General features: G+C 44.8%; 5 protein-coding genes across 6 annotated transcripts; 4 read left to right on the top strand and 1 right to left on the bottom strand.

Moving 5' to 3' along the window:
* LOC8085853 (haloacid dehalogenase-like hydrolase domain-containing protein At4g39970) lies at positions 418-4,007 on the bottom strand. Its single transcript, XM_021463387.1, has 12 exons — positions 3,588-4,007; positions 2,940-3,033; positions 2,530-2,574; positions 2,368-2,418; positions 2,110-2,184; positions 1,969-2,002; positions 1,472-1,527; positions 1,317-1,376; positions 1,183-1,242; positions 1,062-1,108; positions 935-989; positions 418-731 (listed from the first exon to the last, which is right to left on the bottom strand). The coding sequence occupies exons 1-11, from the start codon at positions 3,941-3,943 to the stop codon at positions 941-943; spliced, it is 927 nt and encodes a 308-aa protein (XP_021319062.1). The 5' UTR covers positions 3,944-4,007; the 3' UTR covers positions 418-731; positions 935-940.
* LOC8085852 (small glutamine-rich tetratricopeptide repeat-containing protein 2) lies at positions 4,036-8,594 on the top strand. 2 transcript variants are annotated; one of them, XR_002454276.1, is made up of 6 exons: positions 4,036-4,540; positions 4,641-4,690; positions 4,791-4,878; positions 5,493-5,609; positions 5,725-6,848; positions 8,252-8,594. XR_002454276.1 is itself a non-coding variant. In XM_002448712.2 (5 exons), exons 1-5 carry the CDS (start codon positions 4,088-4,090, stop codon positions 5,773-5,775), a joined length of 759 nt encoding a protein of 252 aa, XP_002448757.1. In that variant the 5' UTR covers positions 4,036-4,087; the 3' UTR covers positions 5,776-8,594. The 2 variants fall into 2 exon arrangements, 1 of the variants encoding a protein (XP_002448757.1); XM_002448712.2 differs by having other exon boundaries at positions 5,725-8,594.
* Positions 12,413-13,872, top strand: LOC8085851 (UPF0496 protein 4). Its single transcript, XM_002448711.2, has one exon. The coding sequence runs from the start codon at positions 12,651-12,653 to the stop codon at positions 13,599-13,601; it is 951 nt and encodes a 316-aa protein (XP_002448756.1). The 5' UTR covers positions 12,413-12,650; the 3' UTR covers positions 13,602-13,872.
* Positions 16,461-17,561, top strand: LOC8070312 (mavicyanin). Its single transcript, XM_002448710.2, has 2 exons — positions 16,461-16,777; positions 16,904-17,561. Exons 1-2 carry the CDS (start codon positions 16,588-16,590, stop codon positions 17,236-17,238), a joined length of 525 nt encoding a protein of 174 aa, XP_002448755.1. The 5' UTR covers positions 16,461-16,587; the 3' UTR covers positions 17,239-17,561.
* On the top strand, positions 18,305-24,727 carry LOC110436167 (uracil-DNA glycosylase, mitochondrial). The gene is made up of 7 exons (XM_021462500.1): positions 18,305-18,618; positions 18,745-18,965; positions 19,890-20,048; positions 20,603-20,633; positions 23,318-23,453; positions 23,582-23,665; positions 24,262-24,727. Exons 1-7 carry the CDS (start codon positions 18,402-18,404, stop codon positions 24,326-24,328), a joined length of 915 nt encoding a protein of 304 aa, XP_021318175.1. The 5' UTR covers positions 18,305-18,401; the 3' UTR covers positions 24,329-24,727.

Genomic DNA, 27,223 nt, shown 5'->3' with positions numbered 1-27,223 from the left:
AGTGTTCGTCTTCTAGCCGAAGGTTTTGGACCGTGACATAATGCGTTGTATCTCTTGGATTCTGAGAGTGGTATATATATCCTTCACTCTTTCACTTAGGCCCTGTTTAGATTGAGGATGAAAATTTTTTGGACGTTACATCGGATATGTCGGAAGGATATCGAGAAGGATTTTTAGAAACTAATAAAAAAACAAATTACATAGCTTGTCAGGAAACCGCAAGACAAATCTATTAAGTATAATTAATCTATCATTAGCACATGCGGGTTACTGTAGCACTTAAGGCTAATCATGAAGTAACTGGGCTTGAAAAAATTGTCTCGCGATTTTCAACCAAACTGTGTAATTAGTTTATTTTTATATCTACATTTAATGTTCTATGTATGTGTCCAAAGATTTGATGAGATGGATGCAAAATTTTTGGGTGAGTAACTAAACAGGGCCTTATTAACTTTAGCCTAATTTGAAACAAACTGACTTCAGGTTAATTTGAAACAAACTTATTCATAGGCATTCACTCCTCCCTTAAAAAAAAAACCTCTCTAGAGCTCATCTTGGAAGGATTTTATTGCGAGTTGGTGTGGGGGCAATGATTCAAGGCGGATCTTCACTTCCATTTGAGTAATCATGTCTTCCAACATATAACACCAACTATTCAACAAGATGTATATCTTGGATTCACCTATTGCTCAACATCCAGCACCAAATGTTCAACATCCAGGGAATAATCGCTGAAAAAGTGAAAAGTAAATGCAGAACTTCATTTTTAGTGAAATATATCAACAAAAAAAAAAGATGAGAGAATTTGGCTTATATGCCTAACTATAAAATTTTTCCACACTTAAACTATCAACAATGTAATCTTTAGACAGAGGCAATCCAAGATGGGAATCTAAACCAAAGAAATAAATCGCAGATATAGAAACAAACTTACCATGTATTATCCAGTAACAAGAGTTTTCTGGAGTAATAGCTTGAGGTCTTCAAGCCTGTAAAGATATAACAGCTGTAATTTATCTCACACACAAAAAGGTCTTAAATGCCAGTCGAGCAGAACCTACCTGACATTACTAAGGTCAGGATAGGTAGCAATTGCATCCTTGAAATCCTATGAAGAAGTTAGCAGATCAGGATACAGTTCAGTTACAGTGAACAAGAACTAGAACTAAAGATCAATCTTACTTGGCTAGCAGTTGAAGGTGTATATGTTATTATACATGACATCCCTGCTCCTTTTGCAGCCTATAAAAAGGAAAATGTATCTCATAGTCAACAGGATTAGTGCGGTTAATCAAATACGTACTTGGAAGACTTACTAGTAATCCAATAACACTATCCTCAACCACAAGGCAGTTCTTGCTTCCGACACCTAATTTCTGGGTACAACAAAGGAGGTCCTTAATGTGGATCTTTGGAATCTGGATATGTCATATGACAAAAACAGACAAGACTTGATACTAGTGTTCACTACCTCTGATGCTGTTATATATATTGTTGGATCAGGCTTCTTTAGTTTAACATCATCACCTGCAGTGGAGGCAATTGAGAATTGTGCAATTAAGGACTGTTGTCTTTATTGCAACCAGAACCTTAGCGTCTGCCAGATCCAAATAAATTAAGTTTGACAATTGACAAAGGAGTGATATGATATTTCACATATGGGAAATATGATCTAAAGCATCCTCAACAATCTATTGTTTACAGGACTTGCTGAACTGATGATATATTTATTGTAGTTTTTATATAGTTTAAAGGCATTACACTGTTCTTACAAGTGCTACAAATGCAACCACTATATATTCCTTGTGTTTTTAATATTAAATACAGCAAGGAAGACCCCACTGTAAAGGATTTTATTGAAAAAAAAGAACATGAGGAATTTTGTAATTTCTTTTGTTACTGTTGCCAGTGAAATTCAAAAGACTAAAGGTAAAAAAGACAAAAGAAGAGAGAAAAACAGAACCTTACCAGCAAGGAAGCAATCCAGACCATTAAATCGCTCCTATAGAAACAAGAGCAGAAGTGAGGAAAAAAAATAAAACCAGCCAACACAACAGAAGTTTTGGGGGCAGACATATGAAAGCAACATAAATCATAATTTTAACTTACAAGCCCAATAAGGTTTTCAAGGCACATTATGACTGAACTTTTAGTTGCTGCAGAGCAAACAGCAAGCTTGATACCCTACACCATTGTATAAAGGATAAAAATCACTTCAGAGTATCAAATAGCTATATTGTTGAGAACTCACTGAGGTAATGTGACGAAGCATTAATTTTTTTACAAAAACACTAGTATGGAGAAAACGAAGATGTTGCTTTGAAAAATAAATAAATAAAAGAAAGATACTCCAATAAGTTATATTACCGCATTCTTTACTTCATCCATCAACCGCAACACACCAGGTCTAGGCTTCACCTAACAATAGAGAGACTCAAATCAGGGTAAGACAAAAAAGAGATGACTTGTTATGCATATTAATTTTAATTATGACGTAAGTTTATGAAATAATGAAAGCATTGAACTTACAGTTCCAGATTTTATTATTTCTTTGTATCTCTCTGTTTTCCAATCCTGCAAATTAAGTGTTACAACTGTAAAAGTCTTGAAAGAAGGTAAAATGGTGTAAGCTGTAATAACGTATTTCAAGAATGCACAAAACACTTGCACCCTGATAGAGGTCAGAGAAGGAGAGAACACAACCAAAGTTCATAGCTGAGATTCCAGTTTTTTTTGGATAAACAACATGCAATTGCAAAAGTATAATTGGATGACAGATTGATAAAAGAAATTAGTATTTGTGTAGAACACATAACTACTGAAGATAACTTTAAACTAGTGAATGGCTCAAAGTATTTGCAATCCTATCCCGCAATCCACAGAAAAGATAGTAATGAACAATCCAACATGTTGTAAAACCAAAGATATAAAAGGCAGACCTGAATTATGTCAACCAACTTCTCCTTGTCGGTGTCAGTCGAAGGTGGTGTCTCAAAGAGCTCTGAAGAAGGCCACCCATTTTCTCCAAAGTACCTGTCAAATCCCAAGCCCCAACCAATTCAGAACCAATCGTCACAAAACAAAAAGATTCAAGTACTAATAAGACATCATATATATGAAATTACGTGCTAACATGCAACAATCAGTGGCTGAGGGGGGGGGGGGGGGGGGGGAGCACCCCCAACCTCTTGGATGTCCACTATATAACCTCCTTAATTAGCTAATAAATAATAATTAGTACTAATTAGTGCTTTTATTTGTTTGCCCTCTCTTCTTTGCTCACACCAATCCGATCAACAATTGCATTGCACAACGCTTGTAAACTTCTTACATGTCCATTGCAGAAACGTCAATGTGCCGTGTGATCATCCCAGAGTTCTAAGTTACCAACACGTTTACGATCAAAGCTTGCATTTGCACAAATTAAACCGCAGATATGATTTGGCAATTGGCATCCCACTAACACATAAGCATATGAACATCCCCAATGCATTTTTCGCGCAAAGCACCAAGCACAAGGCACATGATCATCACAAGCAATTAACCAGTAGGTCAAGCAATTCCGTAACGCAAACTTGCGCACGTACCACCGCATCTTGGGCTTCCCTCCGCCGATGCGGTTCTGTAGTTCGTCGTAGAAAGCCTCGTCCCAGTACAGCGGGTCGGCGGAGGCCGGCGGGCAGCGCACCCCAAAGTTCGCGAACGCGTCGTTGTAGGCCTGGCGATGGAGGTTCTCTGACTCCAGTATGACGCCGTCGCAATCAAAGATGAGTGCCTCCAGAGACGCCGAGGCGGAGACCATGACGAACCGGGGCGCGCGCCTCCGCCGCGCGATGGGGACGCTTGAGGGTGATCGGTTGCTGAAGAAGGCATGGCGGCGAGCGCCGGCGCGGGCGGCGGTGGGGAGGGCGAGGGAAGTGGAAGGCATCGTAGTCGGAGGCATCGGGAAGGAGGAAGGGAGGATGGAGCGGAGTGGACAGTGGAGTAGGCACTAGGCGCCAACGGTTGCTTATCTAGCTGGAATATAACCATCCTCCCACAGAAAAGCATAAAGCTCCCTCATCCAGAGACCAGAGGCCACGCGGCGATGGCGATGGCGGTGGCGCGGGTGACTAGCCTCGGCCTCGCCTGCGCTCCCCGACAGGCGCAGCATCGCCGCCGCCGCCATAGCCTTCCCCCGCCGCGCGCTTTGGGTGCGGTGGAGGTGCGGGTCTGCACGAACCGCACATGCGCGCGGCAGGGCGGGCGCGACGTCCTGGCTGCGCTCGTGGGCCTCGCGCCGCCGCCGGTCGACGTGGCCTCCTGCGGTTGCCTCGGGCGCTGCGGCGCTGGGCCCAACGTCGCGGCGTCCGTCGCTGGGAGCGCCGCGGTGTTCCGCCACGTGGGCACGGCGGCGCGCGGCGCGCAGCTACTGGAACACCTCCTCGGCCCCGCGGAGTTCGACGCGGCCCTAGGGCTCACCGCGCTGGCCACGAGGGAGAAGGCGGAGGCTGCCCTCGAGAAGGGAAACGCGGATGAAGCGGAAGCCCTTCTGACCGAGGTCTGGACTGGACACATGCGCCACTCTGCGATTGTGCGTGCTCCCTCAGGCCTCAGTTGCTGGATTCGAGCTTGATGATTACACTTGTATGTTTGCGTAGGTTATTGGGTTCAATGCTTGTGGCGGTCTGCATTTGGTGTACAGGAGCAGGTTTGTTCTGTTGCTTGGAGTTCAGTGTGCGAATGGGTGTCTAGTGTAATTGTGTAGTTCGTATAAGTTCAGGATGAAACATCATGTTGAAATTATGCAGGTCTAAGGCGAGATTGGCAATGGGGGATATCTCTGGTGCACTTGAGGACGCTGAGGAAGCAATAAGAATAGCTCCCAGATTTCCTCAGGTATTTGCTCTACTTAGAACCTCCAAAGTTCCCGAGTGTAGCCAACCATATTCATGTTCTTGAATCCATGGGAGTATATTAGTATAAGGTTGAAAAATATCAGTAATTGATGTCTTTCTATCTATGTTTTGATTGCCTCGATTATGAATTGGCTTTGCCTACACAGTAAATAGTAACTTCGTGATAGGTGAAGTGAGGAAGGCTTGGTACTTGTAATAATCAACAAAACTACTGTGCTTGTAGCATGCTTTTTTTCCTTAATGCAAAGGGCGTAAGTGGCACTGGGTGATAGATGCTCACAATTTATTTGTAACTAACACATCATTCACAATCTGAAATAACTTTGACTAGTATAAATTGGAGTAGCTTCTCGAGACAGTGTTATTTTTATAAATTGATTCGATACATTAATCAAAATGCAATTTCATGGTATGACTATAAATCAATAACATTTCCATTTGAGGCTTTGACAGACAACAGTCGTTGGTCCTCACTGCATCCTTACTTAGTTAGGCATATCAGACATCACTTTTCTCTAGACTGCTGCTGTTATTATTGTTGTTGTTATTAAGTATGTCATGGTTTTGCACCTCTTATTGACCATGGCTTTGCAGGCTCACTTATTGCGAGGCGACGCACTTTTTGCAATGGGTGAATATTCTGTTGCGGAAGATGCCTATGCACATGCCTTGGATATTGATCCATCTATTCGCCGGTCCAAGTCTTTCAGGGTTAGCATTAGAGATTTGCCTTATGGACACTTCAATCTCCTATTCCAGCTATAGCTACATAATTTAGCTCTGAAATCTCAATAACTCATGCATTCTGTTGCATTCCCTTGTTCAGGCCCGTGTGGAAAGGCTACGAGAGAAGCTTGTTGGTGCCAATAATCCGTAGTTCATTTTGAAGCTTCCTTTCCATCAGAAGTTCCATCCACAAGTAATGTAGATATGCTCTTGGTAGGTCTGAACTGCTCGATGCAATATCTGGAAGTAGAATACATAGATAGCTGCATCCCTTTTGGTTAGCAGTGTCCTCTTTAATTTTGTTGTCAAGCTGATATTTGCAATAAAAGGGATGATGAGATTAATATGTTGGCAAATTGCAATGATTTCCATTTTGGGGATTTTTTAATATAAGATGTTGATGATTGAACAGGTGAAGGTAGTAATGCTCATGCACTTTGCAAGCCACTGGTAAGGAATTGATTGTTGCCATCCAACAGTTCATATGAATGTAGGGCTTTGTTGTTTTTCCCACCTGAACTACACTATGATCTAGAAACTTAGAATAGTCTAATGGATTTTGTTGTATATTTGTGCCTGACAACATAAGCTACTGATTTGCAAACCATGCTAGTATGTATTGAGATTTGAGAGCTATTCACATTTCAGAAAATTGTTTGGTTGCACTCTCTGTTGATATGATCTTGGCATTCTCATTTGATTAGCATTTATTTATTTATTTGCATTGATAAATGGGAAATTTGGAATACCTCTAAGGATTTAATGTTAAGCATGTATTAAAAAACCTGACCCCACTCCCTATTCATTCATTGCACCATCATATTTGATTAATGGGAAAACAATATACAGGATACCTAACAACCTCTTGGAGTTCATACACATTCTCTTGGTTTTCTTTTTTCAGACTCAAATCATCATTTTCCGATATCCTATCAATTGCCTCACTTCCGTAGGAGGGACTAACCTTGTGTCATGATTTCAATAATAGTTATTCTCACCCTCTGTTCTCTTTTTTTAAAAAATTCTTATGGAACATATAAAGTTATCCGCATTTGCGTTAGCAGGGCTTCTGGAATTTTGTAATGATTTCATTGGGACTGATAAGAACAAACTACTAAGTTTCAACTACATGTGCTCTAAAGGTGACGGCAATGCAACATGGTTTAGCTGATATGTTCATCTGTCTTGGATTCATACTGAACAGATGCTATCACAATATGTTAGGTAAGTATTTCCATGCTTTGACACTCCATGTGATGAAAGTTTAGTATCAAATCAAGTAATCCTGTAGCCTCATTTGTTTGCATTTTGATATTCTGATTTTTATACATAGTTTCTGGGAAAAGTTGCAGTTTCTGGCCCCTTTGGGTGTTATTCTGTGTAGTGGTAGCTTTTTAAGTCCTGTTAGATGTCATAATCTAGGAGGATTATTCCAAGTTTTGGTTGAATTAAAATGGTGCCTTCTCCCTTGACCTAACCAAAGAAAGAAAAATGTTTTAACCAAGGCTTGTGATCTGACTAAGTTTAGCATACACATGTGGTACACATGTTGGCAGCAGATGGCTTGTGCTCATTTTAAGGACATCAGGGTGTGCTGGCATCTGAAAATGGCCTTTCCCTCTTTTCGTGGTGTGGCTTTCTGAAGTTACAGCTAACTGCTGCACACATACATCATGAGAATTTGTGTAACATCCTTCTCTGCCAGTTTACTTTTTGTTGGCGCTGTGGTTGGTACTACTGTTGGTATTCTGACATAACATTACTTGGTGTGTTAGTTAATACATAAAATTGTCCAATGCTATTAAACATAAAGAATTGCTGGTCTTTTTAACTTACAAAAAGCAGTTTACTGTAGCATGCTCAAATAATGGTTTCTCCAAGCTTGGTCTCTTAAGCTTTCTCTGAACATATAAAGGGAAAGAGGGAAGAACTGGACTGATAAGGAGAAAATATGATGGAGATCACTAGTTAAAAACACATTTAGCAAATCTAATAGCCAAGCATTTACAGAGCAGCATTGAGCATTGGTTTTGTAGGATTCAAATTGTAGCAGCTGCTTGATGCCTGACCTTTTCTATTTCTTTCTCTCTTTTAGGTAATTAGGTGTTATATCCACTATTTTATTTTTTGTTTATGAAGGTATGATTGTTCCTATCAAGTTTTATCTTCATATCTGAGTGCTGACCAGCGTGGACCCCATGTGTATCCCACATAAAGGAATCAATACCTTTTGCACCCGTATTTTTGGGAAGATAGCTCTTTTTGTCCCCAAAGTCAGTTGGCGTATATATTTTTTTTATATAGAAACAATGATACGGGTCTACATACGCTCCACAACATTGAAGTCTGAGCTTGCAATTCTGGTCTTCAAAGCTGACCAGACCAATTTGGCCTGGCTGCCAGCAAATTGCCACCTTGCTGAGATTCCACGCCAGCTTTAGAGATAGGGAAACTAATTTTTTCTTCGTACCACAATTATTTTGGGGCCATCACCTGGATTGGTTTAAGCACATGCAGGATGATGAGAACATTCCTAGCATGCTATATTGTTATAAAATTTTAAAAGGGTGGGAACATTAGCTGTTCTGATTGTGATGTTCGGCTGATTGGCTGCCCGTGTGATGCAGTGTACAGAAAGAAAGCTTATATGGATAACGTTGCTGAACTCGCACATTGTCTGCTATGATTTGGTAAAGGTTAGTCATAAAAGAAGACGACGACGACAACAACAACAACAACAAAGTCTTTTAACAAATTGGGGTAGGCTAGAGTTGAAGCCCAATATGAGCCTCTAGTTACGGTTTATGCATGTCAATAGCTGTTTTCCAAGCACTCCTATCTAAACAAAGATCTCTATGTATATCTTAATCCTTTAAATCTCTTTTTATTGTCTCCCCTATGTCATCTTCGATCTTCCTCACATGTACCGTTTATGATCATATGATGCAGTCGTATCAAAACCGGCCATTATTTTTTCAGTTGCAGACATGCCCCTATGATACCTTTTATGATGCAGTCGTGCATAAACAAAACCCTATATGTTTTTGACTTGCACCACCTGTATAAGAAAATGATAAGGTCAAGGCTGTAGCAATTTCATTTTCTGTTCCTTTGCTGAATCATCTGTGCCTATTGTATTGTATCTGCAATTCTAATCCCATTTCCCTTCACTGCATGTTAGCACACCCATCTATTCCCCAAAGTGCTACAGTATGTTACTAAACCAAATGCTTCAGCGACCTTAACTGTGTTTCCACTAGCTGATAGAAACCATTGCTGTCATAATCCCTTTCAGCTTTTGTGTAATATTGATATAATGTGAACTCGTGTTACTTGTGAGGTTGCCGTAGTTCAAGGCTGCACATCTCAAACTTGAGGTGCACCCTTCCCCAGCTCCCCCTCCTGTAAACAAACATCAATACAGTACAATACAACAGAGCTGAATGGTCTGTCTACGTCGAACAGGCCCTTGATTCCAGGCTTACACTCTTTCTTAAGACTTGTTCGTCCTCATTATCCATGTGTTGTGTACTTGTGTGCAGCTCAAGCATTGCCTGAGGTCAAAGTCGATGTGCGGCCCGGCCCACGCACGAGGCCTCCGGCTCCGGCGCCCACGTTTTGGTTCCCACCGCTTCTGATGCGTGGCGGTAAAGCCAAGCATGCGTGGAGGCAACTGTAGCGATACCAGACGGGGTGCTCCACCAGGGAGTAGTACTGCACTGCCTCCATAAAAAAAATATACAATTTGAGAGAAGTCAAGCTCTTTTAAAATTTTATTTTTAATGTCAACATTTATGTTTGTAAATAAACTTACTATAAAATATATTTTATAATTAATCTAATAATACTTATTTGGTATCATAGAACTTTTTTTATATAGTTTTGGTCAAACTTGAAATCGTTTGACTCTTGGAGAAGCGAGAAAATTGAATCTTTTTTGGATGGAGGGTGTAGTATTTTCTTGACCAGTTTGACTCTGGTTTTGTGCTTTCGACTAAGTCAAACTTCTGTAACATTGACTAAGTTTTTTAAAACAAAATTATAGGAGTAATAGTGGTTAAAGTTCATATCATAATTTATTGACTAACCAGTCTGCTATATGATAAATGTGCTAACAATTTTATGGATAATTCGTTGAAACTAATTTGGGGTCGTGTATTTTTATATATACTTAAAATAAAAGAAATTTAGCTTAGCATAAAATTTAAAGTGAATTATAATTTGGAACAGAGAAACTAGCACTCATGACTAGCATTGGCCACTGTTGCAGGCACGGGATGGCACGAGGTGGGTACTGAGGGTATTTGAAATGTTTGTTTTTTGAAACATTACTAATTCAAATATCTGCAGAACTACCTAACTACCCTCAAAGGCCTCAACAAAGGGCTGAACAGGCGTGACGGCCTAACGAGATGGGCTGGTTAGTTCTGCTGGGCACGAAAATATCTTACGTGCCATGGCCTGGGTTCAGATCGTTGCGTCCACGGTAAACTAGGGATGGGAACAGGGGAAGGCACGCGCAATACAGGGGAAGGCAAAGTTTTTGGATTTTGACACTGTAGCATTTTCGTTTTTATTTGACAAATATTATCTAATTATGGAGTGACTAGGCTTAAAATATTCGTCTCGTGATTTACAGATAAACTATACAATTAGTTATTCTTTTTATCTATATTTAATACTTCATGCATGTGCCGTAAGATTTGATGTGACGGAGAATCTTGTAAAGTTTTGGGTTTTAGGTGTATCTAAACAAGGCTAAAAAAAATCATATGGCGAATTGGCGATGTCATTATGTTTTTCACGCTGGCGTCATCTCACTGCGCGGGGCTTTGGATGCGCAGATGACCGAAACAACCTCGTACAAAGGCACTTTTCGCTGTTTGTGTTCAAACTACGTACTTCTCTCATGTTTATATACTATTTAGTTATCATCATGAGGAGCTTCTTGCCCTTCTCAGGACATGTTCGTTTCGTCCCCTATCCATGGGGATTGGAAAGGGTTTAATCCCCTATAATTCTAAATCCTTTTTTGACCCCCCTCTGATCCATTTAGATTAGAATAAACAAGTAGGCTCTTAATTGGTTCCTAAGATAAAATGCTCGGTTTTGAATGCGCACGGCAACTTTTTTTTTGTATTCCTGTTTCTTTTTTATGTAAAATTTTCTATAGGACTCCTATGAGAACAGTTTTTGAGTGATAACGACCGTTTCTTACGAGCGAGAGTGGGCACGGAGCAGTTTTCGCGTAGGAGGGCACATTTTGGTTCCTTCCTTGATGAGAATGAGATGCACAGCACACCAAGTGCGAGATAAAGATTTGTGGCCGTGATGAGGTGAGGTGTCAAGTGTCATCTGTAGGACCGTAACGTACACATTTCAGTATTCTCCTCGTCCTCCTGTCCTGTCGTGTACCTCATTTGGTACGCACTTGCCACTTGGCATTCCACGGTAGCTTATTCGATCGGCCCATCAGTGCGAAGTACGTACTGTACGTGTGAACTGTTTTCCATTTCCTTCGAGAACAATGCAAGAACATCCAGTGTGAACCGTGGAGGAGTGCAAGGCTGCACTGAAAATCACTTGTACGATCATCGTACAAACCCGCCCGTAGTATCGAGTGGCTAGCTGCGGATCGGGTGTCATAATTGTGAAAGCGCAGTAATTGGATGAGAAGTCAGTGATCAGCCTGATTCTGATCTCATGTGAATACGTGATGAGGCGGGGAAAAAATATCTCAGATTTAGCGACCGACAAAGTTCTATCTAGCCCCATCAAACATATGACAATGAGGATAATTTGTCTGCTCCATATTTTTTTTAATTTTCTTTATATATAATCTTTGCTATATTTCTAAATATATGCTTCACTTAGATAAACCAAAACGACTCATGATCTGCAAAACTAAATATGCATTTGGTTTATCGAATCCACTTAGATATATGGTACAAGATCCGCATAGATATACGCTATGTTTACCTTTCTTTTGTTTTCATTTTCATGAGAAACTTAATATGTGTATGATTTATAAAATCACCCCATACTTTATGAGGTGGTGCAATATTAGTTTATCCTATAAATTTTGGCGGAATCAAGTCAGGCAGCAAAGAGAAAATTTGCCTATGGCTTAAGTCCTTTGCCTATCTTGATTTGAGGGCTTAAAATCCTCATTTGGGTTTTTTGTTGTAATTACACCTTTTTTGACTTGTACTATAGTTCTTTACTCTACTCATGCATGTATTAATTATTATCTAGTGAGAAATAATATGGTGATAGCCAAATCAATTTCTATTAATAAAAAATATGAGAAATAAGAAGAAGGTTGCTCACCTTATTCCTCAAATCAAACAACCCATGATAAACTCGTGAGGCCAACAGAAAAGCTAGTAGCTCCCCAGCCCCACCGTTGCTGGTGACAAAAAAGAAAAAACAAGAGAAGATATAGGCGAATACGTAGCATTGGCAGGCAGATAAACACGCTCAAAAACCGTAATACTCCCTGTCCTCTGCTGGTTTGCTAGGTCGGCAAGCTTTTCCAGATTTTTTTTCTTTTGACAAACAAACTTTTCCAGTTGGGGCAATAAGCACTCCAGATCACTTGTATTTTTCCCGAAAAAGGAGACGATAATAGATAAATAAAAAATAAAAAAAATAATCGGACAAAGAGGAGGGAAGCGTCAAGGCGCGGGAGACCCGTAGGTAGACAGGCCAGGCCGCAGCGCAACGAGACAAAGCGTCCCGCAGACGCGTCTTACGCGGCGGGCCCGCGCAGCGACCTCCCGGCTCCCGCCACATCCCCTCCGCTTCCCGGAAACGCAGACTTGCCGGAGACAGAAGCCTTCCCGCGTCGCGCTCGCGCACGCCGTCCTGCCCGCCCCTTTTCACACCCCCGACGCAACCGCGCATCGCCGCGCCCGCCCGCCCTCTATATCCTCCCCTCCTCCTCCTCCGTCCCCTCTCTGTCCTCCTCAGCACACCAGACACCGCCCGCCGCGAACACCAAGCCTGATCAGCATCCCAGCCCAGATGTTCCTCGCCGACAAGTACAGCTCGCTGCTGCCCTCCCTCCACCAGCACCACTCCAAGCCCAGCCGCCGCCGGAGCCAGCAGCTGAAGGGGGAGGCGGACCGGTTCGGCGCGGCGCTGGCCGCGCGCCTCCGGGGCCTGCTGCCGCTGCCGGCCTCCCAGCTCGCGGCGCTCGCGCGGGTGGCCGACCTCCTCGCTCTCACGCTCGCGGACGCCGGCGACGCGCTCGCCGGCGCCGGCGAGGGCGACGCGTCCGCTGCTGCGGTCGCCGCACACCTTGACGCCGGGGTCGCGCTCCTCGACGCCTGCAACGCCATCGCCGTCCGCCTCGACCGCCTCCGCAGGCGCCGCCTTCTCGCGCGCCTCGCGCTCCACCTCCTTTCATCAACCTCCTCCTCGCCGTCCGGGCGCGCGCGCGCGCGCGCGGCGCTCGCGGACCGCGGTGACCACCCAGCGGCGTCCCCGTCCCCTCTGGCGCCGCTCCCTTCGCTCCCGTTCGAGCAGCCCCGCGGGCGGCTCTCGGCCGCCGCGCGCGTGCTTGCCGCCGTGGACGCCGTCTCCTCGCTCGCGGCAGCGGCCGCGGCCGCCATCCTCGTCGGAGGACCCGCCAGCTTCCCCCGGGTATCCGGCGGCGGCGACCTCCCCTGGGCAGAGCCGTTCAACGCGGTGTCCGGCCAGCTCGCGGCGCTCGAAGGCGCCGGCGAGGTGGGCGCCGTCGACGAGGCCGTCCGGAGTCTCGCGTCGGCGCTGGACGCCGGGACCGACAACGAGGCGGCGGTGCGCCCCGCGGCACAGGAGTTGGAGAGGCGCACCGAGGAGCTCGCGCCGCGGCTAGACCGCCTGTCGGACGCCGTCGGCGGCGTGTTCCGCGCCGCGCTGGGCCTCCGCAACGCCGAGCTCGGCTGCTTCATGGTGGGACCCGCGGGGAAGCCGTGTAGTAAATACCCGTAGTCGTAGCTGTATATGTATACTTACAATACTGTACTGGGATACTGCTACAGCTGTAAGTGGAGTGAAGTTGATGAGTCGTGCAGTACAGGGCGAGTTGGGTGTGGGATCATGTGTGTCAGTGTCAAAGGACGAGGAGGCCACTAGTTGCATTTTGCATAATTTTGGATATGTGGCATCCACTGCTGTATCTGTATGGGAAAGGGGAAAAAATGTTGCAATCTGGTGGTGTAATTTCGCGGCATATAATATTCATGTATAGTTTGAGGAGAAACCATCTTCAGGTTGGTCTTCACTCTTCTCGACGAGTCACTGCCATCGGACGAGACGCACGTATACGTCCATGCGATGCGCCGAATTCGCAGTTCGCACCGCGTTGACGCACGGAGGAACCGCGTCTGCAAAAGCACCTCGAAATGGGCTCGTCGGCGTCGGTCGGTCGCAGCGCGAGCGGCACCGGCGGCAACCGAAGGAATGCGTGCGCTTCGAAGCAACCAGCACACCCGCCAAAAATGTCAGCGTGAGCGGCACACGACGACGACGCCGGCCGGCCGGAACGGAAATAGACGCGCGGACGGCTCTCTGCCGAAAGGCCCCTCGCGCGCGCGAGGTGTTGATGCTCAACGTCGGCCAGCCGGCCAGGTCAAGTGCCCCCGCCGTGCCGCCGAACGTGTGGTGGCCGCAGCCGTCACGCAAGAGAGAGCACGCGCGCGCACGGGGGCGGATAGGCAGCCAACTCCAGCGCAGCGGTTGAGACTTTAGGGCCGTGTTTAGTTCGCTGAGGAAAAAAAATTTATGTAGCACTTTCGTTTGTTTGTCTTAATTATTATCTAATCATAGACTAACTAGGCTCAAAAGATTCGTCTCGTAAATTCTGATCAAATTATATAATTAATATTCAATGCATGTGTTTAAAAATTCGATGTGACAGAGAATTTTGAAAAAAATTTAGTTTTGGGATGGAAGTAAATAAGGCCCTGGTCTTTAATTTGTGATGCAGTTTTAATGTTGGGCTATACTTTGGGCTACTGATAGTAATAGCTAATAGGTTTAGGATTTGGGCTTGCGTGTTTTTACTGGTTGGGTTTGGCCCGTGTATAGAGTGAGCGTTTGAAGCATAGTGGCGTCGTACACTAGCTTATATACTCCCCTGTCCCCTTAAAAAAAACACAATTCTGAAACAATGTCATGTTTTAGTATACCAAGTTTGATTAATTATAGATAAAAAGTATAAATATTTACAATATCAAATAAATATCACTAAACTAATTACAAAATGTGTTTTTATAATAAGCTAATTTGAAGTCATAAATGTGAATACTATTTACTAGAAATTTGGCTAAACATATAGCACTTTAACTAGCATATATACCATAGTTGCATTTTCTTAGGACAGAGGTCGTAATTATCTAGAGAAAGAGGGAGAGAGCTTATCGATCAAAAATATTGTAATGAGGGTTCCTATTCTAAAATTTATTCTATTATAAGGACTTGTTTAGTTGTGAGAATTTTTTAGATTCAGCTACGGTAGTACTTTCGTTTTTATTTGACAAATATTGTCTAATCATGAAGTAACTAGGTTTAAAATATTTATCTCGCGATTTACAGACAAAATGTGCAATTAGTTTTTGTTTTTATCTATATTTGATGCTTCATGCATATGCCGTAAGATTTGATGTGACGGAAAATCTTGAAAAAGTTTTTGGTTTTTGGTGAAAACTAAACAAGGCCTACGTTTTTAGCACCATGTTCCAAGTTACATTTGAGAATCACCTGAATTGGTCGCTTCTTCACCGTCACCACTATGCGGATGCCACACAGTCAGTCACCTTGACGAGCCTATCGAGCCGGCCGAAGCGAAGCCCTTGTCCATGTGTTGAGACTTGAGAACCTGGCGCCAAGAATAGGAAAACCACGGTAAGTTAGCTACTGAAACTTCTAGCGGTGTGATTAAGGTTGTATTTGGCTCAGCTCAGCTTTATAGTAAAATTGTTTTTTAGAAAAAAATAATTTTATAAATAACTTTTTAGATGAAGCTAAGATATTTTAGATTTTTTTTAATAAAATAGGTTTACCGACTACTTTTGCATAGATGAGAGAGAAATGAATGTGAGAGGTGTAATAAGCTATTTTTTCAGCTTCATCCTAACTCATGTCTTCGTGAGAGGAGAAGAAAAACAACTTTACCTATAAAGCATTTTTAGAAATGAGGACATGTTTGGTAAAACTCACGACAACTTCATGAGCTGTTTTTTTATAAACACTTATTCTTAAAACAGCTTCATAGCTTTATGGGTAAAGCTGCTATAAAGCTGTTTAGAAATAAGGGCATGTTTGGTACAGCTCACAACAGCTTCATGAGTTGTTTTTTTACAAACACGTATTCCTAAAATAGCTTCATAGCTTTATGGGTAAAGTTGTTTTTATTTTTCTCTCACAAAGACATGAATTGGGATAAAGCTAAAAAAAAGTAGCTTATTGTAGCTTTCTTCCTTATTTCTCTCTCATCCATACAAGAAGTAATTGGTGAAGCTATTTTATCAAACAAGTTTTTTAAACACAGCTAAGCTTCTATTTTTTTTTAAATAGCTTTACTAGTAAAGTTGAGTTGTACCAAAAAAAAATCTAAATATTTAATAAAAAAACTAAAGTTATTGTGAGATGTACTCAAGAGGCCTTAACTATCGCTAGTAGTCGTGGTAGCCGAACATGGGCCGACCCCGATCCATGGCATGGATTCACGAACACAACCAACGGGCCGGCCCGCAACCGCAAGCTCCGCGCGAGCGGTCAACAGCATGCGAACCCGCCTGCGAGGCGGAGACAACCAACACACTCTAGCGGTCTCACGATCGATTCCAGGCCCTCTGCCCGAGACCGTACGTAGCCACCATCTCCTTCCCTAGTTCCCTCCCTATTAATTCGCTCTTCCTCTCGGCTTCGCAGCTGATCCGAACACACACGCGTACTACACGGCAGCTAGCGCGCGATGGCGAACCACCTCCGTCCGCTCGCGCTCCTCCTCGCCGTCCTCGCCTGCGCGCTGCTGTGCCGCCGCGCCGACGCGACCGCGTTCGAGGTCGGCGGCGACGACGGGTGGGTAGTGCCGCCGGCCAGCGATGGCGGCAGGTACAACCAGTGGGCGTCCAAGAACCGCTTCCTCGTTGGCGACATCGTCCGTAAGAGACAGATCCATTCCCATTCCCATTCGTTTGTTCGTTCGTTCTATTGGATCAATCTGGCAAACGCCGCCATTAATCCATCTCGATCGCCGCCAACTCATGCATGGTCCGTGCCGCGTGCAGACTTCAAGTACAAGGAGGACTCGGTGATGGTGGTGACGGAGGCCGACTACGACAGCTGCAGCGCATCGCACCCCATCTTCTTCTCCAACAACGGCGACACGGAGGTGGCGCTGGACCACCCGGGCACCATCTATTTCATCAGCGGCGAGACCGGCCACTGCGAGCGCGGCCAGAGGATGGTCGTCAAGGTCGTTGGCCCGGACGCGCCCCCGCCGGCGCCTCCCAGCCCTCCGGCCCCTACCGGCGCTGCCGCACCAGTCACCACCAGCGGCGCGCTCGCCGGCGCCATCGCAGCCGTGGCCATGGCGTTGCCGGTCATCGTGATCGGCGTCTGAATGAATGAATTCACTCGAGAGGCGATTAGGCGCGGCTGTCTGGCTCGATCGAGAACGTCGTTCCTGCGAGTTTGTGATTAATGGCGCTTTCCTTTGTTTGGTAGGCTTGCATGTTTTTCGTAGATGAAATCAGTGGTGAGTTTGTGATTGTGCGGAGCATTTTGTTTGTGGATTTCCCCCCGTCTTTCATTCAAAAAATCGTATTATTTCGATTGTATTTCGCCGCGTATACACACGATGAAGGGCCTGTTACAGCTCACAACAACAGCTTCCTAAACTATTGTGAGTTTTTTTTTTACCAAATACTTATTTGTAAAACAATTTTATGAGTGAAGTTGTTGTTTTTTTCTTTACAAAGACACAAGTTAAGATAGAGCTGGAAAAGTAGCTTATTGCAACTCTCTTTCTTACTAAGTTAGTAAAATTATTTTAACCATATATTTTTTTCGAAACAACTCAGCTTCATCTAGAGAGTTAGATCCTGTTTGGTACAGTTCATAATAGCTTCATGACCTGTTGTGAGCTGTTTTTTTTTGCCAAACACTTATTTCGAAAACAGCTTCATAGGTGAAGTTGTTTTTCTTCTCTTCTCACAAAAACTGAGTGGGATGAAGTTAAAAAAATAGCTTATTGCAGTTCTCTCCCTCATTCCTCTCTCTCATCTATGCAAAGAGTAGTTAGTGAAGCTATTTTATCAAACATTTTTTTAAAATAGCTTAGCTTCATTTAGAAAGCTGCTCATAAAACTATTTTTTAAAAATAGCTTTATTAGTGAAGTTAACAGAACCTTATTAAACGATTTTTGGAAAAATAGCTTTCCATGCCAAACAAAACCGAAGAATGACAAAAATTATGCCTTTGGCGTTTCAACTTTTATAAAGCCCACACCTTCTGCATGGAGTGGACCGGCCCAAACTACTTTGAGTCGGCCGCCGAGTTTGACAGGCCAAGGCCAAGCGTCTTGTGTGTGTGGTTTGGGGGGCAATTCCGCCGCGCAGAGCGGCGCGCGCTTCCTCTAGCAACGCGCTGCCGCGCCCATTTCATTTCATTTCTACAGCAACCCGAACAAGTCGTCCCCCAAACCCAAAGCGAGCGAGAGCCGTGGCTACTGGCCAAACCCCCCCTCGCCGCCTCCTCCCGAAATTCCTCCAAATCCGGAGCCAATGGCGCCGTCCCCTCCCACCCCGGCGGCACCCAAAACAATCGCCGACTTCTTCGCGCGCCCCGCCAAGCGCCTCCGGGCGGGCAGTGCCGCTCCGGCCGCCTCCCTCTCCTCCTCCCCTTCCTCGCTCTCGCCGGAGCAGCGCCGCCGCGCCGACACCAACCTGGCGCTCGCTCGCGCGCGCCGCAACCTCCGCCTCGCCGAGTCCAAAGCGCAAGGTACCCACGCTCCCGTCTCCCCCTCCTCCTAGGGTTCTGTCCGCGCGCACAGCGCATTCCCATCTTCCCGTCTGCTTGTAGCCACTGACGGACGCTGCTCTGGTTGTGGCGATGGATGGGTTCCAGCATCGGGGGGCGCACCGAAGCTGGAGGAGCTCCTCGTGGAGGAGACGTGGGCGGAGGCGCTCCACGGGGAGCTGCGCAAGCCATACGCGCTCGAGCTCTGCCGCTTCGTCGCCCACGAGCGGCTCCACGGCCCGCTGCCCGTGTACCCGCCGCCGCACCTCGTGTTCCACGCGCTCAACGCCACCCCGTTCGACCGTGTGAAGGCTGTCATCATCGGTCAGGTATAGCTTGCCTGCTGCTACCGTTATGTCATCTCTGGTGACCATCAGCTGTTTGTGCTGATTCTGTGATACTAGATATCAGCACGCTAAATTGATTAGTTTTCTCTATGCTAGCATTTATCATTTGCGGGGAAATTTGTAATGGAATCGTGAATAGATGCATTGTTTGTGGTATCTGTACTGCTACTACACTCAGGGGTTGGCTAATTGCCTGGATGATCATTAGGTTGCAGTAACGATCTATTTTTCTAGAATATGAGATTTTTCTTTTCCTGGTCTACTTTCATTAGCATTGTATCATTCTATGAAGGATGTTAAGCACCACATTCTGACTTTTGTCCAATGTACCAGCCCTTCTTATTGCGCAGTGGTAATGTGTCACAATTCTGGTACTGGTAGTGTAACACCATTTTTTATTTGATTATCCGATATGTAAATGGGGCTCAGTTTGTCTGACTGTTACCCAATGTTGGTGTTGTCTGACTCGCAATAAACCAAAACATGGATAGACTAATCTCACATGTTGCAAATATATAACTTATTTGCTTCTGTTCTGTCTTTTACCATGCAACAAGATTTGTTAGCTCCTGGTAATTGATTTGAGCATATGCTTGTCCATGTATGTAGTTTCTTTTCCTGTCATGCTGCTAGCCTGATTGTGCTAGAATTATTGTCCAAATGCTACTATTTATTGCCTCACCCTTCTGGTCAGCTTTTATTGGGTTACACTTTATAGTCTATGACACATTGGGTGTTGAAAAGACAGTTTTTTTCTTTGTACTCAAATCTACTTGATATTTCATCTTGTTTGCAATAAGTTTGCATTGCATTTGTCATCTACGACATAAACCACTTTTCACCTGTTAAGTTTAAAATGCATCTATTGTTCCTCAGTGCTCATATTGTAGCACACCTGCTTTTCAGGATCCATACCATGGCCCTGGTCAGGCCATGGGGTTGTCTTTCTCAGTACCGGAGGGGATAAAAATACCTTCTAGCCTAGGTAACATTTTTAAAGAGCTCGAAAAAGACCTAGGCTGCACTGTGCCATCACATGGAAATCTGGAAAGATGGGCCGTGCAGGTAAATATTCAATCTTGCTACAAAAGAGAATATATGCAATTATACATTGATATATCATGAATTATTATGGGACAACAATTTACCAGGAGAAAAGGTGTTATACTCTTGCAGTGAGTATTAAACACAAAGAATATGCTAGTATTAACTTAATATCACGTATCTTATAATGTACCAGGAACCGAATCAATTTGTATGTTTCTAGCCCAAGCTTTATTGATATGGGCATTATTGAATTATTTAATTTTCTGATTCGGTTATTAATAGCTAAGTGAGCTCACTAGAATGTGCTAAGAAGATGGTGAGAAATCTTAAATAACAGGGTAGCAGTTAGCCTTATAAAAACTTAGAAAATAAAGTAGCTGTTGTGGTCAAGATTGATTTAGTACTTAAACTGAGGGGTAAACAAAATGATGGTGTTGCTATTCGCCTATTCCTTTATCTCCTTACATAGTTACCTATAAAAATAAAATTGTCACATGATGCCATATTTTTCAATCATCTTTGCCTCTTGAAATATTTATTAATTTGGAAAAAAAAACTTGTGTATGATGCAGGGTGTTCTTATGCTCAATACTGTCCTAACTGGTATGATTATTTCCTCCATTAGAACAAAAGATCTCCTTCCTCCAATTGGTTCTTATCAAAATCAACAACCTTAACCAAACTGTGTTACTGTGAGCTGTTTTATTTGACTACATTTATGTTGTGGTTCTTACTTAAATGTGTCTATTCTGTTCTTCTAGTTGCAACTCTATTCAGTATTATTTGTTCCTGCAGCTTGATTCAAATTATATTTCTGCCCATATGATCGAGCCTGGGAAAATTCTGAATCATCTTTTATTCTTTTTATTTAGTTCACTCTTGTTGCTCCTAAATGTAGGCTTAGATTTGCCTTGTCTCTGCATGGTGCTTGCTGCACACCGTGGCTGTTCTGTGTGGGGGATGAAACCCCCATCGGTCGTCCCCACACTTGGGAACTTACCACTGGGATAAAGGCTTGTCCCCAAAAAAATTTCTGTCTCCACTAAGGGAACCTTACGACCTGTTGATTTTCTGTGGTCTCAGGTTATTTATTTTTTCTGTAAACTTAATGCACACTAGCAACACTCCTCTAAATGATCCCTGCTGAAAGCATAACATAATGTGGTAACAGCCATTATTCTATACAGCTATTTATTTCCAATGACAATTGTGTTATGTGCACATTCCTTGTAAAGTCCTTTTTTAGAGTTCCATGGAACATAGCCCCTTCATGTGCATTAGCAGCAGGACCAGAGTACAGCATCGATCAGGTTCATACATTGACTACATTCAGTGGCGGAGATCACATCAAAATAGAAGAAGAAGAAGGGGGGGGGGGGGGGGGGGTATTATACCTGGCAAACAATATTGAATCTTCAGTAGAGTAGCAGAGACTGGATCATCACTCACTAGGATTATGGATCAGACTGGGGATTTGAGACTGGAGAGCAGGGCAGCCATAGAGCTCCAAGTCAGGCATGTAGTGATGGCGCTGCAGATGCTGGCACGCAGTTTCGGAGTCCAGAGGGCAGATGAGACAACAATCGGGCCGGTGGAGCCTGCACCGTGAAGTCGCATGGGTGTCCTTGCGTCGAGTGATGGCTGTAAGGCAGTGGGGCGACGCCGTGATGGGCAGTTGCGTGTGGTGGGTGTTGCTGTAGCAGTAGTTCCTCAATCAAAAGAGCAAGACACTAGCGCAGTATGCAATATTTGGACCTTCAGACTGAAGTTTTACATGGGCCACCAATCAAATCGGTAATAAAAACTGTTCTGAGCCAAGGGGGGCCCACTTTTGCTGACCTTGAGCTCCGCCACTCCAAACATTTGCTGACCTAAGTGAAAGAACAACTACCATTCTGGCTCACATCCACATGCAGAACAGACCCTTTTAGTAATAACATCAAACTGCATGCATTTCTGCATGAGATTGGCACACAACTCGGAGTGTACCATTCCCATTGTCTGTTCTTCATCAGAGATGGCCATCTTCTTCCCCAGAGACTGGGGCTCTCTATAGAATGTGTTTTCTGATCGGCTTATCGTTTCTAATCGGTCTGGCACCGATCAGGACGATCAGGACGATTAATCGACGATCAGGATGATTAATCGACTCCTGATCGGTCTAATCGTCCAGCATAAAGCAGGACTATATAAGTATATATCATATATGTATGGTATATATACCATATACTATATATTTATATAGTACACATCAAGCATCAAGACTATATTTCTAGTTAGTTGGCTACTTACCTGTGAGATTTGACTCTATATATTTATATATGGACATCAAGCATCAAGGTCAAGAGGGAGGAAGAAGCAGGCAGCAGGGAAGAGTGAGGAGGAAGCAAGCAGTAGCGGGCTACTTGGATTGGAGCTGGAATGGGGAGGAAGAAGCAGGCAACAGGGAAAGCAGGCAGCAAGGAAGAGGGAGGAGGAAGCAGCAAGCAAGCAACAAGCAGCACGAGCAGGAGCAGCAGCTCAGTAGCTGACGGCTGGAGTGGGAGTGAGGACTGAGAAGAGAGTGAGGGTGAAGTTATAAGGGAAACCCTAATGGCCCTGACCCAATTAAATATATCCCGGGCCAAAAGCAGACCATCTGCCAGTCAACTCTGATCGGTCAGGAGGCCTGATCGGACGATTAATCGTGATTAATCGACGATTAATCGGACGATCAGGTTTCTGATCGCTCTAATCGAATCGGAGGCCCTAATCGAGTGCTACCGACCGATAAGGACGATTAATCGCGATTAATCGGACGATCAGAAAACACTGGAATGGACTGACAGGTTGTGAGTCAGGAAACACCAGCCATCAGTGAGAGCTTCTCCAGCCTTGCCACTAAATCTTCCAGTTTGATTCCTTGAAAAATTGTAATCTTCAGCCACGTTGAATTAACAATCAAGTACGTATGACAACATTAGTGCATGTTTAGAGTAACCCAAGTTGAAGAGAAAAGTTGCCAATATACAATGAACACACCAATATACCATGTCTGAAGCCTTATGTTACCAAAAGAACATTGAGCTGCGAGAATGATGAGTGGTCAAAATGCAATTTTGCCAATGATATCGGATTAAGTTTTGCTTAGTGTTTATCATAGCATAACCATGATCTTTTGTGTCGTTAACTTGTTATCTTTGTTATCTTGATTCCCTCTAGCCTTATTCAAAATCATACTCCTATTTGTTATTTCCATTCTTGGGGATTATATCTTGTGTGATAGAAAGACTAGCTTGTGTTACCAGTGAGGGAGCATCAAGCCAACTCACATGCCAAGAAGGGATGGGAGCAGTTTACGGATGCAGTCATTAAGACTGTATCACAAAAGAAATCAGGATTAGTATTCCTTCTTTGGGGAAATTCTGCTCAATCTAAGACAAGGTAGAGGCTTTATTTTACTTCTGGAAAACTTGAGCTCAAGTTCCAGCTCAGAGCATGACCATATGTTTTTTTCCTTTCAAATCGATAATTATGTCATTCACAGGGTGCATTTTTGTGCTATTTTGCAGATTGATTGATGAAACAAAACATCACATTTTGAAATCTGCTCATCCATCAGGCCTGTCTGCAAACAGGGGTTTCTTTGGATGCAGGTTTGTTTCTTCTCTCTGAATAAACTTCCTCAAATACTGTTCTCCTGACTAGAAAAGAACTCATCCTCTCCCATTCACCCCCAAAGAAAACAAATAAAACAGAGAAACATGTATATATGATGACACTTTGATAGCAAAAATGCAAAATTAATGGAGGCTCCTTTCATGTATAGTTGCATTGATTGTTTTGTTGGCCACAATAGTACTTATTTGATTCTAAACCGTGTGGATTCCCACAGACGGCTGGTGCCTCTGCTTCTGCTGAGGTGCAGTGGGCCAGTGGGTTTACGATGATTTATCCTATATAAAAAAAACTCCACCAGCACCACATGTCGGTCCATTGCTTTTGGCCGTCATGTCCTGTCTAGATTTTTGCCAACTTGATGTTACTTTTGCCTTTTCACTTACTAGCGCTAATGGTTTCTACCGTGTGTGCATTAGCTGAGTGAGACCTGATACATGGAACGTCGATACGATCTCAGCATCTCATATCCTGTTTATGGGGGGCCAATCTAAATAAATGAAGCGCTACTAGCTTTTGCTGTGATTATCCTTGAACCTTTCCTCACGTGCTACTGTGGTTTCATGATTACCAGGCACTTTTCCAAAACAAACCAGATCCTTGAGAAGCTGGGGCTATCTGCCATCGATTGGCAGCTCTAAAAATTCCAAGACAACATGTGATTCCTCTGTTTGAGCTTGACAACCACCGTTGCAGGGAGTGGAGCAGAAGCACATGCCTCAAGGGCCATCCTATTCGGTTTGTGGCGACATTAAATTATATACATGGCCGATTTGGATATGAGTGCTTAACTCTACTGACGCTTTGTATAGCCCTTCTTTTGTATCGTGTCTTATCCTGCTTTATTTACTTTGGCACCAAATTTTTCTGGCCATTGCGGTTGTCGTAAGTACGTGCACCTACTTTGTTTGGCAGTAGGACACGCCCATTTGGGCTGCCTTGTTAGATCTGAGCATCTGACGTACTAGAGCTTAACAACCACCCTGCCCGTACATGTTTTTAACCACCGTATGTGCATAAAGTCAGATCGTCCTTCCTCATTTGGGATCACTTTGTCTAGCAACTCATACTCCTGAAGATCTGCTCGTAGACTTGGCACCAACTCTTGGATCCTACGAAATCTGAGTGCAGCGGAAAAGGGTGCGCTGTCAGCTGTCGCTACGTTAAACCGATACGTACACGTATTTTGCGCGGCCAATCGGCTGTAACGAGCCTCGCGATGGAGTGCACGCCTTTGCGTACCTCTCTACCTGCCGTATTTTTGTACGGTTGGCTGGTCCATCTGCATACCACTACCAGACGGACGATTCTTCGGTTTCTGTGAGAGGAAAACCTGCTTCTGCGGATCTGCCTTGTAGAGTGTGACAGCGAAAGCTGCACGTCAGTTGCATTGCATGTGCCGTTGGAGGACGAGGATGGATGGAGTGCGGAGCGGAGAGAGTGACTCGTGCAGAGTTCCTAACATACCAATCTACTACCATACGTGTTGGCCCATGAGTTCAGGATGTCGTGCGTGCACAGTGCACCGCACCCGGAAGCTTTTTACTGAAACTTGGCACGCAGGCAGAGACAGCGCGGCCGTGTCTCGTCTCAGTTCGAAGATGTATGCTGTAGCTGTAGGAAGCGACGTATACGGGACATTCCCGTTCCACCCCGGCAGGACGACGCGTCGCCATCGGATCTGATCCTGGGGTCTCCAGGATCTCCTCTCCCTGCACCAGATGAGATCGGGAAGCACGCTCCCGGCCGGGATTCGTCAAGACGAGAAAGCAGATCGTGGCGGATCCGGCGGCCGTGACTTGCATCCGTTCGGACAAGGACCAAACGTTGTTGCGACGGGGTCACGGTCATCCTTCACAGCACAGGGTGTGAACCGTGTAAATTAACGCGCCGCGGCATGTACGTACGCCTTGCTGCCTTTCCTGGGCGCCGCCGGTCGCGTTCACCCCCGATCGTGTGTGGTCACGCAGTTCAAACCACCAGGTCTCCGCTGGAGAAAGCGCCGGCACGGGACAAGCTCCCCAAGTCCAGGGTCTAGAAGACTACTAGAAGACCGTCTCTACTTTCCACGGCCCCGCCACACAAGTCGTCTCTATAGTACGGTAGTGTATATATACAGATGGGCCAGCAGGAAGAACTTGAGACTGCTCCATAAAGCTCATAAGATGTGTACTTACATGAAAATCGAACAATATACTAGCGCGCAATTCATGCAAATCACTTGCTAGATTTTGTAGCTAAACAGTTTCAGCTCCACACACTCTGTTCGTAAACTCTACAGTGAAATTTATGGAGCAGTCTTAGACAGCCCCTTAGTTTGTTAGGCCTCTAGCTCCTTCAAAAATCACTCTTGTTCTAGCTACTTTGATGGAGTTTAAACATTTTGGAAAATGTCCAGCAAAACGGTTCGTGGGTGTATTTTCAAGGGGAGGAACAGGTAGAGTTCTATGGGATCCATCCAAACTAGTGGCTTCAAAAGCAGAACCGTTTTCTTTTACTTGGTTTCGTAGGACTTCACGGAATCACGGGTAGGCGGAGAATAGAAGAGTCCTGTTAAAGAGCCTTTATTATAGTATATTTATTATATTATATAAAATTAAAATACTAACGGAAAACGCCATAACGGAAAACGAAAGGGTGGAAGGCCGACCTGACCAGTACCCAGGGATCCGACCGGATCCGGCGCGCCAGTCACTCACAGTCTCACACAACTGTTGACGCCACTGTGACCGGTCGGTCGGTTATCACGCCCAGCGTCCGCGATCCGGCGATAGGAGGATTTTGCCGGGCGTTTCCAGCGGATCTCGCCCCGCATCCGGGGCTGCCGTGCCCCGGGCCCCGGCCGAGCAATCCTGCATCTGCGTGCGTAATATCCCGGCCGGCGATCATGGCGACCCCCGCCCAACAAGAGAAACCGGCCCCGGTGCCGTCCCGTCGATCTCCTCATCTCCACTGCTCTCCCACGCCGGCACCCACGTTTCCCTCGTGTGAGGCCACCAGACGCAGCAGATGCGTCGGGGATGACGACGACGCCAGGACGGGACGATGGGACACGGAACGGGGTGATCCGGCGGATCCAGCCAGGCTGCTCTTGTCCCTTCTTCCCCCCGTATTCTCCACGCACGCGTTTCATCAATTCCCCTTCGTGCAGATTTTGCTGCCGCTATTTTTTTTTTTAAAAAAAAAACTCTCTTTTGCATGGAAGTTTAGTAGTACGTAGTACGATGACATTTTTCTGTGGCGCTTGGTGAAAGATAAAAGCAGGTGCCGAAACACTCTTTGTTTTCTGTTCGTGCAAAGAGAAGAGACCAAAAGATGGATCGTTGGTCCATCTCCAGGATATGGAGATCCGAATCCAATCCAAGGGACCACCTCTTCTAGTCCAGACTCCAGAGAGAGACTGAATGGGATCGCTTTGGAAGGGAGCGGAAGCGAAGCGACCAAGACCAGACGAGGAGTACGATGACGGGCAGTGCCGAAGGAAAGGCCCGTAGGCCGTAGCACAGCGGGCCATGTGTGCGTGGCGCGAGCGCGAC

Source organism: Sorghum bicolor, chromosome 6, assembly GCF_000003195.3.
Source record: "Sorghum bicolor cultivar BTx623 chromosome 6, Sorghum_bicolor_NCBIv3, whole genome shotgun sequence".
Classification (NCBI taxonomy): domain Eukaryota; kingdom Viridiplantae; phylum Streptophyta; class Magnoliopsida; order Poales; family Poaceae; genus Sorghum; species Sorghum bicolor.
Note: the sequence above shows the minus strand (reverse complement) of the source record. Positions and strands in the feature narration are given on the sequence as shown.

Excerpts from the sequence above, each read along its gene's own strand:
- LOC8085853 (XM_021463387.1), bottom strand. The coding sequence starts at position 3,943 with ATGCCTCCGACTACGATGCCTTCCACTTCCCTCGCCCTCCCCACCGCC. Across the intron at positions 2,185-2,367 it reads TGGATGAAGTAAAGAATGCG|GGTATCAAGCTTGCTGTTTG; the intron begins GTAATATAACTT and ends ACAATGGTGTAG. Across the intron at positions 990-1,061 it reads CCTGACCTTAGTAATGTCAG|GCTTGAAGACCTCAAGCTAT; the intron begins GTAGGTTCTGCT and ends ATATCTTTACAG.
- LOC8085852 (XM_002448712.2), top strand. The coding sequence starts at position 4,088 with ATGGCGATGGCGGTGGCGCGGGTGACTAGCCTCGGCCTCGCCTGCGCT. Across the intron at positions 4,691-4,790 it reads CATTTGGTGTACAGGAGCAG|GTCTAAGGCGAGATTGGCAA; the intron begins GTTTGTTCTGTT and ends GAAATTATGCAG. Across the intron at positions 4,879-5,492 it reads TAGCTCCCAGATTTCCTCAG|GCTCACTTATTGCGAGGCGA; the intron begins GTATTTGCTCTA and ends ATGGCTTTGCAG.
- LOC8085851 (XM_002448711.2), top strand. The coding sequence starts at position 12,651 with ATGTTCCTCGCCGACAAGTACAGCTCGCTGCTGCCCTCCCTCCACCAG.
- LOC8070312 (XM_002448710.2), top strand. The coding sequence starts at position 16,588 with ATGGCGAACCACCTCCGTCCGCTCGCGCTCCTCCTCGCCGTCCTCGCC. Across the intron at positions 16,778-16,903 it reads CCTCGTTGGCGACATCGTCC|ACTTCAAGTACAAGGAGGAC; the intron begins GTAAGAGACAGA and ends TGCCGCGTGCAG.
- LOC110436167 (XM_021462500.1), top strand. The coding sequence starts at position 18,402 with ATGGCGCCGTCCCCTCCCACCCCGGCGGCACCCAAAACAATCGCCGAC. Across the intron at positions 20,049-20,602 it reads TGGAAAGATGGGCCGTGCAG|GGTGTTCTTATGCTCAATAC; the intron begins GTAAATATTCAA and ends TGTATGATGCAG. Across the intron at positions 23,454-23,581 it reads TCTGCTCAATCTAAGACAAG|ATTGATTGATGAAACAAAAC; the intron begins GTAGAGGCTTTA and ends GCTATTTTGCAG.